The 18,348-nt window shown below is 41.7% G+C and overlaps 1 protein-coding gene across 2 annotated transcripts in view; it reads left to right on the top strand.

Moving 5' to 3' along the window:
• LOC113637867 (limbic system associated membrane protein) overlaps positions 1–18,348 on the top strand; it is a 648,067-nt gene that overhangs the window by 591,688 nt on the left and 38,031 nt on the right. For both annotated transcript variants that reach the window (XM_027138783.2, XM_027138782.2), the window contains one exon: positions 4,479–4,711. In XM_027138783.2, coding sequence (XP_026994584.1) covers positions 4,479–4,711 — 233 coding nt within the window. The remainder of the gene's footprint in view (positions 1–4,478; positions 4,712–18,348) is intronic.

Below are 18,348 nucleotides of genomic sequence, written 5' to 3'. Positions count from 1 at the left end.
AATATTTCGCTAGATTGATGTCTGCATAATGCATCCGTTATTCTTAGTCTCGAAACCTTCGACTTTTATATATACGATCGCCAACATCAACGCCATCGCAGTCATCAAGTCTTAGATCTCTAGCTAGCCGTCCTGACACTTTGCAGCCGTATACATGCCTGGAAGTTGGCGTCTAAATTTCTTTCAACTTTTCGTATGAATTTGCACGAATATGTAAAAGCGGTCTCGTCTCTCGAGTGTAAAAGGTTGTTTGCTTTACATGGTGTACGAGTCTTGTGTAGCACAGAAAGTGTGTTATCAAGGTTGTGGGTGTGTGTGTGAGTGTGATGTATAGGGGATCTTTTCAGCAATCCGATGCGCAAAGTGTGAGCGTGTGTGTATATCAGAGAGGAAGGAGTGTGTGATGTATAGTTGATATGAAGAGTGTGAGTGGGCTCTCTGATCACAGAGAAGTGCTGAGGGAGCAAGATGAAGCACAGAGGAGGTGAGAGAACTATCCTCTTCTTTCTCCTTATACTGCAATTTGTTTCTTCCTCCCCCACTCGCTCCCTCGCTCCCTTCCTTCCCCCCTCTCTCTCTCTGTCTCTCTCTCTCTCTCTCTCGACTCCCTGTTGGCTGAGCAATGGCAAAGAGGTTTCAGTATAACTGCAAAGTAGGACTCTGGTCTCTGATGGTAAAACATCAATGCAAAAAAAAAAAAATCACAGTCAAGCTGTTCCAGAGTTCACACATCTGCCACTCAATCTTAGAAGCAGCAGTCGAGAGGTTCAACAAACAAAGCTATATCTCACCCGGCATGCAGCATTGAGTGAAATATTAACTGAGCGCTGAGTAATATGCATGTTGTGAGGATTTAATACTGAAACGGCACACGTCGGTATTCAGACTGTTCGGTGCTGTACAGAGATTTATTCACCTGAGACGAGTCTAAGACACAAATCTTAACTCTTACACCTTTTTCAAGAAGCAGCAAAACTATCGTTTGATGTATCCGCCAGATCCGGCGGAGTTTGTTAGAACTTCTAAATAGACATAGACCTTCTATTTTTTAACGCAATTTTCACATGAGACCAAACAGTCTTCCCAATGCTAACTTGGTAAAAGCAGGATTATGATCAGAAATATGATTTCCCTGAACGTTGATGCATCACGATAAGCACGTAATGACGTGACGTGACATACGGCTAAGTACGGTGACCGATACTCAGAATTCGTTCTCCGCATTTAACCCATCCAAAGTGCACACACACACAGCAGTGAACACACACACACACACACACACCGTGAACACACACCCAGAGCAGTGGGAAGCCATTTATTCTGCGGTGCCCAGGGAGAAGTTGGGGGGATTCAGTGCCTTGCTCAAGGGCACCTCAGTCGTGGAATTGCCAGCCCGAAACTCAAACCCACAGGGTTAGGGTTAGGAGTCAAACTCTTTAACCATTAGGCCACCTTCCCTTCAGTCTGTAGTATTAATTCACTAAGTGTCTCTGGCTCGTGACTTAGGACTATTAACGTCTGGAGTGTCTTTTTTTTTTTTTTAAATGAACATTTCCCACAGGAGAAGAGCAGCAGCAGGAAAGGTGTCATGTTGGGTTTGGTTTACAGTGCCTCCAGCAAGATGATTATGCAGGCAAATCTTTTTTCTTTTTTTCTTTTTCCCCCATAATAAAGATCTTTCTTGTTATGAGATACATATTTGATTTGATTTGAATTTCATGATGTACTGTACTAACATGAACCTGAGCAGGAATCTTCTATCTTTAGTCACGGCACAATGTTTCCTCTTTTTCTTGCTCGATTCTAGATTCTAGTAAATTGAAATTTTATACCACCGGTAATATTAACGCTATTCTATACTGAAACTCAGAGCGAGGAAAAGTCCAGCGATGCACTTCAGTCTGCAGTTTGTAGTTTTGAGTCCTGGCACTGCGCTAAGGTACTTTCCATTTGCACGAACTCAACCCTTTGGGCTTTGTGTGTAGCTGATTAGAGTTAACAGTAGTGCAATCCCTGTGCTCATGTTCCACAAGTTTTTTTTTTTCTTTTTGAGGAGAGTACAGCTCATCTCTCAAAGCACAGCCTTGGGAGAGGCATCCTTATCTAAGATATTCCCTTATATGGAGCCAGCTCAGCAACTGTGCCAAGAAAGCAGTAAGAGGAAAGCCGTTGCGTCCCTTTTTTCTCTTTTAGTGACCAGCCAGATATTTGTGTTGACACTGACAGAGCAGAGTTGTTGCCTCTGACCATAAAATCTTCACCCTTTTGACCTGGCAGGTTCTGGGAGAAAGGGGGTTGTTTTGTTTCATCACTGTGTTTAATGTTCATAAACTCATTAACATGCCTTTTCTTAATTTAATCAGGTGTGTTAGAGCACATAGAACCATATACTGAGGAGGTTATTTGGGTGGTAGTGGCTGGTAGGGATGGTCTATGGGCAATTTTGGAGCAGAAAATGGGCAAACCTGCATGGTAGTGGCTGCATTTAAAGTGATGGATGGAAAGAAGGACTAGACGAAAGTCGTTCACATACACTGTACATTACTGTAAAGTGAATTTTTTTTTGATCCCGTGATGGGTTTTGTTTTGTTCGCTCATTCATTCATTCATTTTCTACCGCTTATCCGAACTTCTCGGGTCACGGGGAGCCTGTGCCTATCTCAGGCGTCATCGGGCATCGAGGCAGGATACACCCTGGACGGAGTGCCAACCAATCGCAGGGCACACACACTCATTCACTCAGGCAATCACACACTACAGACAATTTTCCAGAGATGCCAATCAACCTACCATGTTTTGTACAACCTTTTAAATTTTTTTTATTTTCTTATTATTATTAATAAAGAAATCAAAACTTCCCCATGGCCTGCACTTTCACTTGGATCGCATGGGTGGGTAAACATTTTTGGAGCACGGAATGGGCAGATTGGAGTGTTCGTGGCTGTGCTTGGAGAGGTGGGTGTGCAGGAGAGGTGGGTGTGAAGCAGGACCTAGACATTTTGGTGTGGTAACTGCTGGGTTTGGAGAAGGGCAGGATTGAAGTTGTTTGGGATGTGAGAAAAGGCTGGCAATTGTGCTACACACAGTATGCAGATTGTCGGTGGGGGTTGTATCTTAGTTTGTATGGGCATATTTGGGCCAAATAATGAGCTGATTGTAGGGGGGGGCAGACAGGATTTCAGCAGGCACCTGGCACAGTGGGGTGGTACTGGCTGGGTTTGGTACAGTTTGTGATTAGAATGGGTGTGGAGCATTGCTTGAATCAGGCAGGTTCTTAGCTGGACTCTGAAAGGCTATGTTTTCTCAGTCAATAAAGCAACTGCATTAAAGACATGGGTGGGCAACCGCTCTGGGGCTTAAACCCATGAGATGTTTACTTCTTACTGGACCATTCTCTCAGTCCATACTTCTTCTTCTCCTTCTGCTCATTAGAGCAATTCCTATTTTCCTCCTTATCTCACAAGTCTATCTTTCCATCTTTCTATCTGTCTTTCTCTGTGACTGTCTTCTCTATCTTCTCTTGCTACCTATGTCTATCTCTCTGCTCTATCTGTCTCTCCTTCTGTCTCGCTCTCTCCTTCCCCCAGGCAAAGCCTCGGGCGTCCGGTGCACACATCCGTCACTGCGCCAAGTTAGCTGTCAGACAGAGAAAGAAAGATTGGCTAGCTGTTGTTTAGAGCTAATGTCGATCGTGCAGACAGGCCCTGGTGAAAAGCGCTCGTTAGTCAGCAGTAAAGAGATGGGGGAATGGCAGTCAGAGCAATGGAGGGTAAAGAGAGAGATTGAGAAAGATGGTCAGACTTTTATAAAACATCAACATCAAAGCATTTTCAGCATCAGGTATGTGGCTAAACCGTGATGGCCACAAACATGATGATTCTCAGGTTCATTCAATTGGAGTTCTATCTTCAAGCAGCGTGTAGTAATCAGTGTCCTACTGCAAAGATCATCTAAATTTTAGAGCAAAAGTTGCACTCGCTGATGTATTGTGAACGCTTTCCCACTTTCTCTGCCTGGTTCTTTCTCTTTTCCTGTCAGGGTGATCTTTGCAGCAACACTTTCTGTAAAAATCGATACAGAAGAGCAGAAAATATGTCATATTAGGCACTTGCTTGTCTGCCTCATGTCAGTTTGTCCTATACCTGACATCTGTGTCATGTACAGCAACTTTATATTATTTAATATCTAATCTCACCTCCTTGTCAAGGATCATCAATTGCACATCATCTGAAGGCTAGTATAAAAGTTTGTAAACTTTTTCGCTCCTCAAAATGGTGGTGTATCTTAAAGAATATCATGCGATACGTGTGGATTCCATCCTTCTTGCAACCTTCTTGAAAATAACATTTTTAAAAAAGTTAGCAAGATATTAGCACTTGTTTATTGTATCGTTTGCAATTCTTGTTATTATTACTTTGTAATCCGTTACGGAAAAATCTCACGTCAATCTCCATTTCTCTCTCTCTCTCTTCCCTCAGGTGTTATGTCGATGACAAGGTGTCCAAAGTGGCCTGGCTTAACCGCTCCAACATCATCTTTGCCAGTGAGGACAAGTGGTCCCTGGACCCCCGTGTGGATCTGGTGACAAAGGGTCAGCTTGAGTACAGCCTGCGCATTCAGAAGGTGGATGTATACGATGAAGGGCCCTATACCTGCTCGATTCAGACCAAGCAGCAGTCCAAGACCTCCCAGGTTTACCTTATTGTACAAGGTGAGCTTAGATCGCAAGCTAGGGATTTGCGTGATTGACAACCTGTCAGTTAGCTGACAGCACAGTGGCACTTGTGATTGCACTACTGTGGTCTTAATACCTCAAAACCTACCACCTCAGGCAAGGACATGCCTTAAAGTCATCAAGGACTCTGTCTTCCAGCCTGTCAACCAGAAAGAGATTTAAATATGTGTTTTAGATGGATAGGGATGAGTGGCAAAGTTTATGAGCAGGGTCATGGCTGGTTGATTGTGTGATCTGATGACAGAGTAGTGATGTGGCAGTACAGTATATCCAAATACGCATTATCAAAGTTGATAGATATGGAAATAAATGGGGAATTTGTTCAGCATCTACTCATTTCATTATTCTACACTATAATTACCCTAGTGCTGGAAGGCAAAACTAATTGAGCTTATTAGCCACTATGTCCTTTAACCTCAACCTCAATAGGTTTACCAGTATTAATGTGTAGTATTGGTAGGAGAAGTACACTTGAATGCTTGAATGAGAACACTTGTCTTGCAAAACAATCAGCATATCATTACAATTTGGATGCAAACATTGCTAGTCCTGGCTTAATACCAATTAAGTACAGTAGGGTAAAATTATTGGTACCAGGGAATTTCTTTGATTCTTTAGTTCCATCCAAATCTGTCATCAGTATTTTTTTTATATATATATGACACCAGGGGCGGTTCTAGGATTTTATCTTTAGGGGTTTTAGCCCTCAGTGAGAATTTAAAACAAGAAGAGTTTTATATTATATATTATATGACTACAGTAAGCCAAAAGTTATGGTATTATTTAAAATGGCAAAAGTGGACACCAAAATTTTATGCATGATGTAATGATGCCAGTCTTGAATCAGATCAGTTCATGTATGTGTGCATTCTCTACAAACAGTGTGTCCAATGAATGCAGTCATTAATAAAAAAAAATAAAATAAAAAAATAAGGCTAAAACAAGACAAACAACAAATCACAATAAATGTTATTTTTATTTAGTATTGAATGGATTGTTTGCATTAATATCTTGTTTGTGCTACAGCTCTGGTAATAAGAATAGTGAAATTTCACTGCTTTTGGTTGCCGTATTTGCGGCTTTCCACCGATTAACGTTATAGATAAACGCCTCCAGCTCTGGCTGCGCGTGCAAGCTGCGCGTACCTGAGCTTCGTAAAGCTCACGCGCGTAAAAGCAAAGTAAAAAAAAAATTTGCTCTTGGATCAAACTGATAAATAACTTTCTTTCCCATCGAAGACATGTCCTGCATTATAATGTAATTTTTATTGTTAATTTTTGAAAGTAAAAATTATACTTATAGTTTATAGTGGCTGAGATCACCGACAGGGGGGGTCTAAAAAGGTCTAGAACCGCCCCTGTATGACACTGTATTTAATGCTCTATAAAATGAGCATTAGGCATAATATGCATCTTATCTTGAATTTCCATGTTTGTCTTGAGGTACGGAGACGATCTGCATTTCCATTAACCGACTTATCCGCATGAATCAAATCTAATCCAAACAGAGCTTTAAACTCCATTTTGAGTTACGTTCAGTAAGCTGAGGTCGGCTCTCTCACATATCTACCCTTTAACAAACCGCTAATAGACTGTCTCTCTTACTGATGGTGATAATACTAAGTAGCAGAAAGAATCTATAAGAACAATTTGTGCAGTCCTTAAATCCATAGTCGGCGCTAATGCTTTACCCATTCATTTGTATTGTTTTTAAGTGCTCTCAGCTTGCTGTGCTTTTTTTGCTTTTAGGTTTCCATTCATTTCACATTGATTAGTCCCAGTTTTTGACATATTGTGCAGTTGATTTATGTTTTTTCATCATTGTGAAGTAAATAGTGGTCATGGACAGAATTTGGGCCACAAAAGAAGAAATGCTGGAATAATTACAAATATATGAAAGCTTTGTTTTTGGGTAATTGCTTGATTATTAAGGGTATTAACAAATAATATGTTATTTATCCCATTCAAATATTTTTTGTTTAATAAAACGTTAGCATATAGCAAAATTTTATAACCCCAGGTTGTTGTTTGCAGTCGCTACAAAAGACTTTAGTGAGTTTGCCCTTGCTATTCATTGTGTTTGTTCTTGGGTGCCTGGGCAGGTTGAAATGTTTTTGGCAAAGCGCTAAAGAGATTTATGCCTGCTACCTCTAGGGAGGCTGAAAAGTGACCAATCTCATTTCCTAAGCAGGAATGTGTTCATTATCCCTTTTGTCTTGTATGGTGTACTGTTTTGTTACTCAAAACTATAACTCCTTACGCAATTAAAAGCAATTCTGTTTCACTTGCAAATTTCCCTGGTTACTCAGCATAAAATAAATTAATGTATGGCGATGTACATAAAAAAAAAAAAGTGCGCCTGACAAAACAAAGAGTGTGGGAGTGCCATTCGTCTTTGGTGACAAACTTATAGTGAGTTCAGTGTTATTCTGGTGCTATGCGATTGATCTAAGAAAGTGAATAAAAGTGGGGTTTTTACACATTTCAGTGGGAATTTTAGACCACGCACAGTTTGTTGGCCAGACATTCATTCATTCATTCATTTTCTACCGCTTATCCGAACTTCTCGGGTCACGGGAAGCCTATGCCTACCTCAGGCGTCATCGGGCATCAAGGCAGGACATACCCTGGACGGAGTGCCAACCCATCACAGGGCACACACATTCACTGTCATTCATTCACACACTACGGACAATTTCCCAGAGATGCCAATCAACCTACCATGCATGTCTTTGGACCGGGGGAGGAAACCGGAGTACCCGGAGGAAACCCCCGACACACGGGGAGAACATGCAAACTCCACACACACAAGGCGGAGGCGGGAACCGAACCCCCAACCCCGGTGGTGTTAGGCGAACGTGATAACCACTAAGCCACCGTGCGCCCTTGGCCAGACGTCGCATAACTAAATTTTGAAATAGAATAAGTTTGAAGCTTTCAAAATAGATGTGCCAAAGTTCCTGATACAGCGGCCAACCCTTCCAATCTAGAAGGAACTCAAGCGAGGATGCAACAAAGTTATAGAACTGTGTGATTTCTGGTCCCCAGAGAACCATTTCAGCACAGAACTCAGCTTGTTTGGACTTGAGTTTTTCAAGACAGTGGTTGTCTTAATGTATGAATCACTGAGATCTCAGCAAGGAAGACCTCCGATCTATTTTTCCAAAGGCCGAAGTTACGGATTTTTGCCAGCACTCTATGGGTTCTCCACAGGATTACTTTTTAGCCATCGTGTACAGCTCAATGTGTTTTCTTCTACTCCTCAAAGTCACTGCCTACCAAGCTGGAGGGTGTCTAGCTCACCCACTGTTCTGCCTTATGGCAATGTGTGTATTCTTCCTGTGTTGGCGTAATCAGATCTAATCTGAGGGTGTGACTAGCCTCATCATGCAGGATGGTGAAGCATCAGTTAAAAATAATTTATATGCAAATTAAAGAAAAGCATTGGTTGAGACATGCAAGGTTAATCTCTATAGCGCTTGAAACTTAAGTATAGTTGCATAACAGTTGAAATTATTTTGTTAGGTGGAAATTGTTAGCTCAGCAGTTAAAGAGTGTATTAAGATTTAGCATTTATCTGCTAATAAACTTCTATGGTGAGGTCATGTGTGGAGTTTAATTTTTTGTGATATGTATTTTTGATATGTATTTTTTTTTAAACTTTGCTGGAATACAAGTTAAAATGCACAGAAATTTTATTATTATCAGACTGAAATCGTGTGAATGGACCAGCCAGTTTACTCTTTCACTCGCTCATTTTCTACCGTTTATACAAACTTCTCGGGTCACGGGGAGCCTGTTCCTATCTCAGGCATCGTCGGGCATCGAGGCAGGATACACCCTGGACGGAGTGCCAACCCATCACAGGGCACACACAAACACACACACTACGGACAATTTTCCAGAGATGCCAATCAACCTACCATGCATGTCTTTGGACCGGGGAGGAAACCGGAGTACCCGGAGAAAACCCCCGAGGCACGGGGAGAACATGCAAACTCAGCACACACAAGGCGGAGGCAGGAATCGAACCCCAACCCTGGAGGTATGAGGCGAACGTGCTAACCACTAAGCCACCGTCCCCAGCTTATATTCCACTCCTCAGAGCCGACTTCTTGCAGTCATGCACTCAGTGACCAGCCAAATGCTAAAGAAAAATTTAAAAGCAAAGTTTTGGAATAGAATCTTCATTGTATTATTTTTTGTGGAAGTTCTTGACTGATCATTTAAAAAAAAAACTCTGCTCACTGCCCTGGTAGTTCGTGATCAAATCTATTGCCAAGCTGTCCTGGATTCCAGACATGATACCTCATGGACACGCACTTAACATAATTGAACTCAATTCATACACTTTCTACCACCACTGAAGATGCCGATTTATGTCCAAACACTGGGCAACATTGCTAGTAAGCAATGGGGTCATTGCTTAAGAAATTATCTCCACCTGCATTGACACTATTGCCGGGGAAAGCAAGGTGACATCCCTTGTTAGCTTGTTATTGAGTACCTTAACTAACCCACTGAACAACTCACATAAATTTCCAGCTGTAACTCAGAATATCATGAAGTCTTGTGTAAGGCATTTGCTCTTCCTTGTAATAAACCCTTTGACTGTGCCGTTAATCTGCTGTAACACTACACCTCTAAAATAATACATTTACTTCTTGTTTCCTTCTGAGAACATGGAAGAAATCCTTGGAAGAATGTAGCTAAAGCCCATTTGCTTTACTGGTTTTGGTAAAGCTTTTCTTTTCCAGAAAATGAAAGGAGGCCTTTTTCTACAGTATGTACTGAGTGCTGTGTATCAGATCACTCATATATAACTGAAACTAAAAAATTTGATGTATATCCAAAGGTATGTAGATACCGAACAAATCATACTTGTCTGTGTTGAACATACTATTCCAGAATTATTACTCCACTGGGAAAGCTTTAAGGATTTGGGTTCATTCATCCACAAGAGAATTACTGAGATCAGGCACTAATGTATGGATGACGAGGAGGACTGGGGTGCAGTTGAGGCTCCAGTTCATCTCTTAGGAGTTCATTGAGGTTGAGTCAGAGTCTATAACTGTGCAGGACACTCAGGTTTTTCCACTCCAACCATGGCAAACCATTCCTTCATGGATTTTGTGATTTGATTCATGCTTTGTGTACAGGGGCATTGTCGTTCTAGAACCGGTTTTTGCCCTTTATGCCCCTTTTCCAATTTAGAACCAGTTCTTTCTTTTTCGACAGCCAAAGCACCGGCTCTGAACCAGTAAAAGTGGTTCTTAAGTAGCACCAAAACATTGCTGGTCTAGAGTTAAGAACCGCTTGCGTCAGGAGCTGTGGGCGGGGCTACTGTTAGCGCATTTGATAATGTACCTTAAGTATACTAATGTTTAATACACTTTTACTTTACCACGATATGATCAGTTATCAGCACACATGATAGTAGGTAGCCACATGCTAAGGCTAACTTTTTTCTGTGTTAATACAGTAACTAAATAACGTTATGTACTTTTTCGATTACAACCTCCGTTTATACAAATTACATGGAGCTGCACGTACACGTTGGAATCGCCACGTTTGGATGCTAATGAAGGTTTGCAAAGCCGTGAGCATTAACAGTAAAGCAACATCCGCCATTGTTGATGTGTTTGTCGCTGCTGTGCTAGCGTTGCTGTGTAACGTGACACGTATACAGTGACGTCAGACTCGGCTCTGTGACAGCTCTCTAACCGATGGAAAGGCAAACCGGTTCTTAGAAGGTTCACCAGTGGAACCAACTTTGAACCAGCACCAGTGCTAGCTCTGAACCAGCACCCGGTTCTTTTTGGTGGAAAAGGGGTATTAGTTCTATATACCTACATCTTCTGTTCCCAGTTCAACAACGCCGCTGGGCACGTTTATCCTTATAACAATTCCAGCCCTAACCACAGCATTTGAAACACCTGACCTGACGTTATGACCATGTTCATCAGTACCATCCATAAAAATCTTATCTCGGTTTATGTAGCATGGTAAAATTTGGTCTTCTCTTCCAAGAGACCGAACATGGATTTGTATTATGGTCAAATCATTGAAGATTACAGTAATCGGATTTGCTGAGCCAATTGCCATATGCTTTCTGCAGTCTGCAGCCTTAGAATATGTATTTCATTGTACACTTTCCCTTAGTTGTAATTCACACTCCATTTCTCTTCTCTGGATCTCCATTATCTCCATTATTGCATACATGGTGCACAAAGATCTTTTTTTTTATCCCAGAGTAATTAGAAGCTCACAGAATGGAGATAGATAATTAATATGCCGATTATGACCTCTGTGACCCATTTGTTGTATATTGTATTGCATTTTTTTTTTTAAATAAGTATTTTGAAAAATAACTGTCTTCTGAATCCAAGTGAAGCATTTCCACTCTTCACAGTGCAAATTATCGTGCTCACAAAACCATCTAAAATTGCGAGCCGTGAGCAGGGAGACCAATCAAATCTGAGTGGTTTCTGAGAGTTTGGATTAATCACAGGAGACCACGAGTGTCATAGAGACAGATCTTTCAGGGTGTTGCAAATTGCACATCTATCTTAAAAAAAAAAAAAAAGTTTGCAAGAAATGCCTGATTCATGACTGCGAGTATCCACTGAAACCGAGAAGCGAGGAAATTGGTGAATGCAATCACATGACCAACATTGAAATTATTCAACTCACATGGAGCGATAGCCAGATGTTGTAATAACAATAATTAAAATAGAACTTATTATTATTATTATTATTATTATTATTATTATTATTATTATTATTAATTAGTGAATTGTGAATCTGTTCTTCTTGTATAAGGCAGGATAAGGCTGCAAGTTTAGCATGAAGCATATACGTGACTGTACAAGTTATTACAATAGAAATAATAATGCATTAGAAAAAGCTACTCTTCTACAAAATAAATCACTTCCTGGCCAGTCAAAATCTTGGATATAATTGGATAGAACCTGCTGGTCTTGTGAGCATACATAAGGATGTAATGGTCAAATTAAACAACCATCAAATTTACAGTTTCTGGTAGCACTCACATGAAAATGAGGTTTCCTGACTACAGCAAGAAGGCAGAGGAAATGTTCTTGTAATTACATGTGATCTAGTACATTTCAGCCCACCCTCCTTCCCATGATTGCACAGGAGCAGGATTAGACGTGAAGCCAATATTAATAAGGTGCTTTTACTGCCTGAATCATTCAACCTTTTCTGTACAAATTGCAACCCATTCATGATGGATCGTGGGGTGTTTTGACATCTCAAGGTAGCGCCAAGTAAGTGATTGCACGTGTTCAAAATTCTGCCTCATTGTTTTGTGTATGATCCACAGAGACATTTGTACCTTTGACTGGTTCAATTTCATTTCATTATACATAATATTATGTACAGTATGCTTCTCAGAGTATCCTTTGCATCTCTGTGCCTGTGGGTATTGGTTAAGATTTCTGTCTAATGTTTATATCTAATATTCTTTAAAAAAAAAAATGCACAAAGCATGCATGTGAGCGGTCTGTGAGTAATGTTGCAGTAACCTCAGTGGGATGGACACACTCAATGGCTTTGTCTCATTACCGGTTTCTGAAGCATTGCAACATGCAATTACTGTCTCTTACTTGCTTGCTCACTCCCTCCCTCCCTCCCTCCCTGCCTCGATCTCACTCTCTCAGACTGGTGAACTCCTTTCATGAAGCCACACAGTGGGTTATTAAATATTTATGGCTTCTGTCTTTATCCCCAAAGCACAATGTGCTGGTATTTAGCAGGAAAGCATGAAGATCTATGCAGGAGAAGAAGTGTCTGTGTGTCTTTGTGGCCAAATGCAAAGTAAAGGTAAAGCCCAAACTGCCTTGACCTTTAGCAGTTATTCCAGAACAGGTGCAACCTTTTGGCCCTGGTGCCATTGGTGGAAGTAATGAGAGATCAAAAATGTTGGAGAGGTAAAAAGTACAATCAGAGCTTGGAAAACATATCAAAGTGGACTCTGGACTGATGGCGCTACCACCGGTCTTGCCAGGTTTAACCGTTTCCTCTGAATTGCACCATTAGTACCCACTGTTCCTGTTGTGATGAGGAGAACATCGCTCTCATCAAGCCGCTGACTCTCACTTCCTGCATCACTAACGCTACCGGAATTGTCTGCTTACTTTGAAGCCAGTACCCTTGTAGAATCCCTTGATGTTTTAATGATAGAAATAATCTAGCATTCTGTTTTCTCCCCGGGCCGAACCAGGACGAAAACGCGGCGAAAAAAGAGGCTCTTCTTTTCATCTTTTTTATGCGCTGCCAACACGAAGCTCATGCATTTAAATGGCGCAATCCTGTAGCGCTTCCAGGTAGGGATACGCCATACATTGGAGAACAGCCCATCAGTCCAAGGGCAAAAGTATTGCAATGTCCTGACAGCCTTAAAGTACTGCAGGAACACATGTTTTGATGAATGTTCTGGTGTCTGACAGCAAGCAGGCAGACGTCTGGACACCCGTTCAGCTTTCCAAAAAGTTTAGACAGATGTTTTTCCATAAAATTAACTTGGGAACGTACAGACTTTAACCAAATATTAAAATTCATGATGATAGCCTTTCATTAACGATTACAATAATACCAGAACCTGGTTTTAAAATGACTTTTAAGATTTTTATTTGAAATGTTAATAAGATATTGTTGGAATTCTGTGGCCTGAAATTTTAATAAGTCAGATAAGATGATGAAGGTCCTCTAATGATAACCTAGGGTTAAAGGAAATTATAATGTTCCAATTATAAGACCAATCAGTCTAATCCTTGCATAACATGCAAAAATGTTAGCGCATTTAACTGTCACGGTTCCTCCATTGACACTAGCGTATTTGGAGTCCAAACGATATTGCAAGCTAACTAGTGTACACGGTGTAATGCGTTTCTTTAAATTTCGAAGCTTAACAGGAAGCTGGGGTCAGAGCACAAGTTCAGCCATCGTACAGCAACCCTGGAGCGTAAAGGGATAAAAGCCTTGCTCAAGGGATGCACTTATTTCCAGGGATTTCAGAACAGCGTAGCAGATATTGCGTCATCGGGCAGGTGTGGCCTATTTGATCATCTAACTCTAACCGTAGTTTTTGGTTGTTTATTTGTTTTCGAAAATAGCTTAACTGAAAGATAATAAAGCATAATAGATATAAAATATAAAAATCTACCTGTATGACTGTTGTGTCCTTCATTATCCATCATAGGTATGCTTTTTTTTTGTTTGTTTTGTTTTGTTTTTTTTTTGTTTGAGAAAGAGGGCATTTTTCCAAGATCTCCAGAAACACGCCCACTTTACGTCGTGGTAACAAAACCCCTGGAATTTAGTGAATGCCCCTTGCTCAACTGCCCAAAAGTGGCAGCTTGGCTCACCCATAGCCTTTACCATTTAAGCCACCACTGCCTATTAGTATATCAATGGAGAGAAGAGATGATGAACTGTTTGCAAGTGATGAGGTCAGGATGATTCTGATAATCAAATAAAGAGCTCCTTTTGTCATTCATTCATTCGTTCATTCATTTTCTACCGCTTATCCAAACTTCTCGGGTCACGGGGAGCCTGTGCCTATCTCAGGCATCATTGGGCATCAAGGCAGGATACACCCTGGACGGAGTGCCAACCCATCACAGGGCACACATACACACACTCTAATTCACTCACACACTACGGATAATTTTCCAGAGATGCCAATCAACCTACCATGCATGTCTTTGGACCGGGGAGGAACCCGGAGGAAACCCCCGAGGCACGGAGAGAACATGCAAACTCCACACACACAAGGCGGAGGCGGGAATCGAACCCCCGACCCTGGAGGTGTGAGGCGAACATGTTAACCACTAAGCCACCCTGCCCCCTTTCCCATTGTCAGATTATAATTATTTAAAATCTACTGAGAAATCGGTAAGGAATGTACAGAGTCTGCATTTCTTGACTTCTGGTTGAGAGATGTAAGCGTAATTACATTTGAAAATTGTACCAGTATTGCAGCATGTGAAAAATTAAGAATATGTTCTATTAGAGCAGACCAAATGAGAGCAGTGAACCTTTTGTGAGCCCTCAAACAAATGCATACTGTAGATCTACAAGATAACCCTAGGATTATTGTCAATGATGTATGGGATCTTGCCTTCAATTTGGCCAAAAATAAGAAAAGTTAGAAGATGGTTGTCTTCATTCTTCCCTTCTGGATGTCACCTGACATGTACTACTCGTTAGCCCAGGTCTTGCTGCTTCAGTGTGCTGGCTTTTGGTGAATAGAGCTACCACGGTCAGTCTGAAAATCCCAAGGTCTCTAACTACCTCAGACAAAATCGGTTGATTTTTAATGAACAGGCCCTGGGAGAATGTTGAGTATTCATGGGCATGGCGTATATTCATAAAATTCAGAACATAATCCAAATCTCAATGCCAGCATGTTAGCAATTTAGAAACCCAAGAAGGCACTAATGATGAAACTAAGGGTGAATTCCCATGTTCCATGCCAAAGGTTCAAAACACAGGAATAATCATCATGGAATAAAAGACTTGAGAATTTCCCCGACCCAGAAGTTGGAAAGACTTCGCGATGAGTCCATGCTTTGCACTGAACAGGATGGGATTGAAGTAGATAACAGGGAAGGGACAACTCTGCTGATGGACAGATGTAATAATTGAAGCTAATCTGATATTGCATTTTCTTTGCATTAATTGTTTTTCTAAAATTGTGTGTTTGTAGTTTGTGGTATGGATTTAAATTTGCTTTGTTCTTTAAAGACAGAATATATGACTCAGAACCCTGTACAAAGCAGGTCTGAACTGATCATTAGCTACTTTGCTACCACTGCACCTTCAGCTGTTTTGAGAGAGTTGTTTAGATAAAATCACCTGCAATATTCATTCATTCATTTTCTACCGCTTATCCGAACTTATCGGGTCACGGGGAGCCTGTGCCTATCTCAGGCGTCATCGGGCATCGAGGCAGGATACACCCTGGACGGAGTGCCAACCCATCGCAGGGCACACACACACTCTCATTCACTCACACACTCACACACTATGGACAATTTTCCAGAGATGCCAATCAACCTACCATGCATGTCTTTGGACCGGGGGAGGAAACCGGAGTACCCGGAGGAAACCCCCGAGGCACGGGGAGAACATGCAAACTCCACACACACAAGGGGGAGGCGGGAATCGAACCCCCAACCGTGGAGGTGTGAGGTGAACGTGCTAACCACTAAGCCATCGTGCCCCCCACCTGCAATATTTTATTACATTATTTATGATAATTAACAAGATCCTACGCTCTCTTCGTCCTGGCCGGGGTAGGGAACTAACCCAGCCGCTGAGAGGTTAATTCTCAGTGCTTGTTCGAAGCCCAGATAAAATGAGAGGGTTTCCGGGTCAGGAAGGGAATCCGGCGTAAAACTTGTGTGCCGAATCAAAAAATTGCAGACCAGATGATCCGCTGTAGCAATCCAAATGGTTAAAGAGTTTGAATACTAACCTTAATGTTGTGGGTTTGAGTCTCAGGCTGGCAATACCACGACTGAGGTGCCCTTGAGCAAGGTACCATACCCCCCCTCCCCCCCAACTGCTCCCCGGGCACCACAGCATAAATGGCTGCCCACTGCTCCGGGTGTGTGTTCACGGTGTGTGTGTGCACTTTGGAATGGTTAAATGCAGAGAACGTATTCTGAGTATGGGTCACCGTACTTAGCCGTATGTCATGTCACTCACTCACTCACTTACAAAAAGATATTAAATAATTATAACTACACGCATGGATAGTTTTACAGTAGGAATTGCATAACCCGGCTCTGAATAAAACTAACTATTGTCACATTAATACCGATATCAACCTTTTGTTTTAAGTTTCAGACTCTCAATACAATCAACCGTGTGTGTGTGTGTGTGTGTGTGTGTGTGTTTGAATGCAGTGATCCATGGACACACTGGCATGTCGATTTTGCACTCGGTATGTATAAACATTACCAAAGCTGATCTCTCTGCAGCCAGGCGTCAGTGGTAAACATCCAGCACTGATTTGGCTCCACCACTGAGAACGTACATGCAGTATTCATTACCCATCATGCCGTCTTGCTCACTAAAGCGAAGAGATAATGTCCCTGATGGCTGCAGAGTGAACAGAGCATTAGTCCCTTTTGATGTTTAGCCCTCATCACGAATAAATATTTATGCTGGTACTTCCCACCCAAAATGACCTTGCGAACATGGACACATCATTTGCGTTCATTATGATAGCAGTGTAGTGAAGCAGATCATCAGCGTAATGTGATATTTCTGACACCTCTACTGTTGTAAACAGCCTCGCTGTTCTTAGAGTTGATTGCTGAATAGTAAGAGGTGAGACGGGTTACTTTGTGAGGAAATAGATTGCGACGTATTCCCAGTCCCCTGACTCCTCTGCCATACAAATGAGGATATATTAAGTCACTAGTCGGAGTTAAGTCAGTTAAAGCGAAAGGTCCTATTCATGTCTTCCAGGGATTTTTTTTTTCTTCCCAAAATCTTCTCAAGATAAAATGGCCACAGACCATGTTGGACATCTCAGAGGATTAACATTCACTAGAAAAGAAAGTATTTCAGAGAGGTGGAGTGGTGTGACTTCGGTGGAGATGTCTTACTATCCTAATCAAGTCATCAAGGTTCATACCAAACATGACCTCAATACAATCCAGATTTCAAATGTGGTTTCTCTGCCAGACTATTAGACACTGATTGGACCAATTGGTGCCATAAGGCTAACTCAGGGTGTCAACTCATCACAGGGGAAAATCACACAAACTGCAGACAACTTAGAGTTTGTCAATTTAGAGACTCTACAGACAATTTAGAGATTGTCGAAAGACTTTAGGAGGAAATAAGGGTATCAAGAGGAAACACCTGAAGCACAGGGTGATGCACTTGTACACAGAGTCGATATAGGAATCCGAGCCCCATACCAAGCAGGCAGGGTGGTGGCAGGAATCAAACCATACACACAGGGTGGAGACACCAATCAAACCCCCAGCAGCAGATGTTTGAGGCAAACCTGATAGCCACCATGCCCCCCTGTAAGAAGCTGAGGGTTCTGGTAAGCCATTATGAGCAGTGGTGGAACTAGAGGTTTACACATGGGGTGTCCAGGGGGTGTCCAAGGCAACTAGCACAAATGTCAACGTAATGAATAGTATGAATAGTAATGAATAGTATAAACTGAGGAACGAACCGATCTTTGTTGTCTGATTAATCTGTTAATAGCATCTAACGTCAGTTTATATAGCGACGTAACTTTCGAAATATTTTTCTGGAAAACTAAATCCTGATGTTTGATCTCAAAAAATTTGATGTTACAGTTTTCTTCTCTACCTCTCAACCCTTTCTTGTCATCGATTGGTGGATTTGAAATGTCGAGCGGCACCGCGACCGAACATCAGACGAAGACTTCTTTTGATAGGTGAAATGAGATGCCAATCAACATTAAACATACAATGCTATCAAATAAAAATTCGGGGGTGGCACCTGGGGTGGCCAATCAGATGTCAGGGGTGTTCAGTGCCACCCCGGAAACCCCTCGGGCTCTGCCACTGATTATTAGAGTAGCGTAAGACAACA

Source organism: Tachysurus fulvidraco, chromosome 11 (genome assembly GCF_022655615.1).
Source record: "Tachysurus fulvidraco isolate hzauxx_2018 chromosome 11, HZAU_PFXX_2.0, whole genome shotgun sequence".
Taxonomy (NCBI): domain Eukaryota; kingdom Metazoa; phylum Chordata; class Actinopteri; order Siluriformes; family Bagridae; genus Tachysurus; species Tachysurus fulvidraco.
The sequence above is the reverse complement of the archived record's forward strand: the minus strand, read 5'-3'. Positions and strand labels throughout refer to the sequence as shown.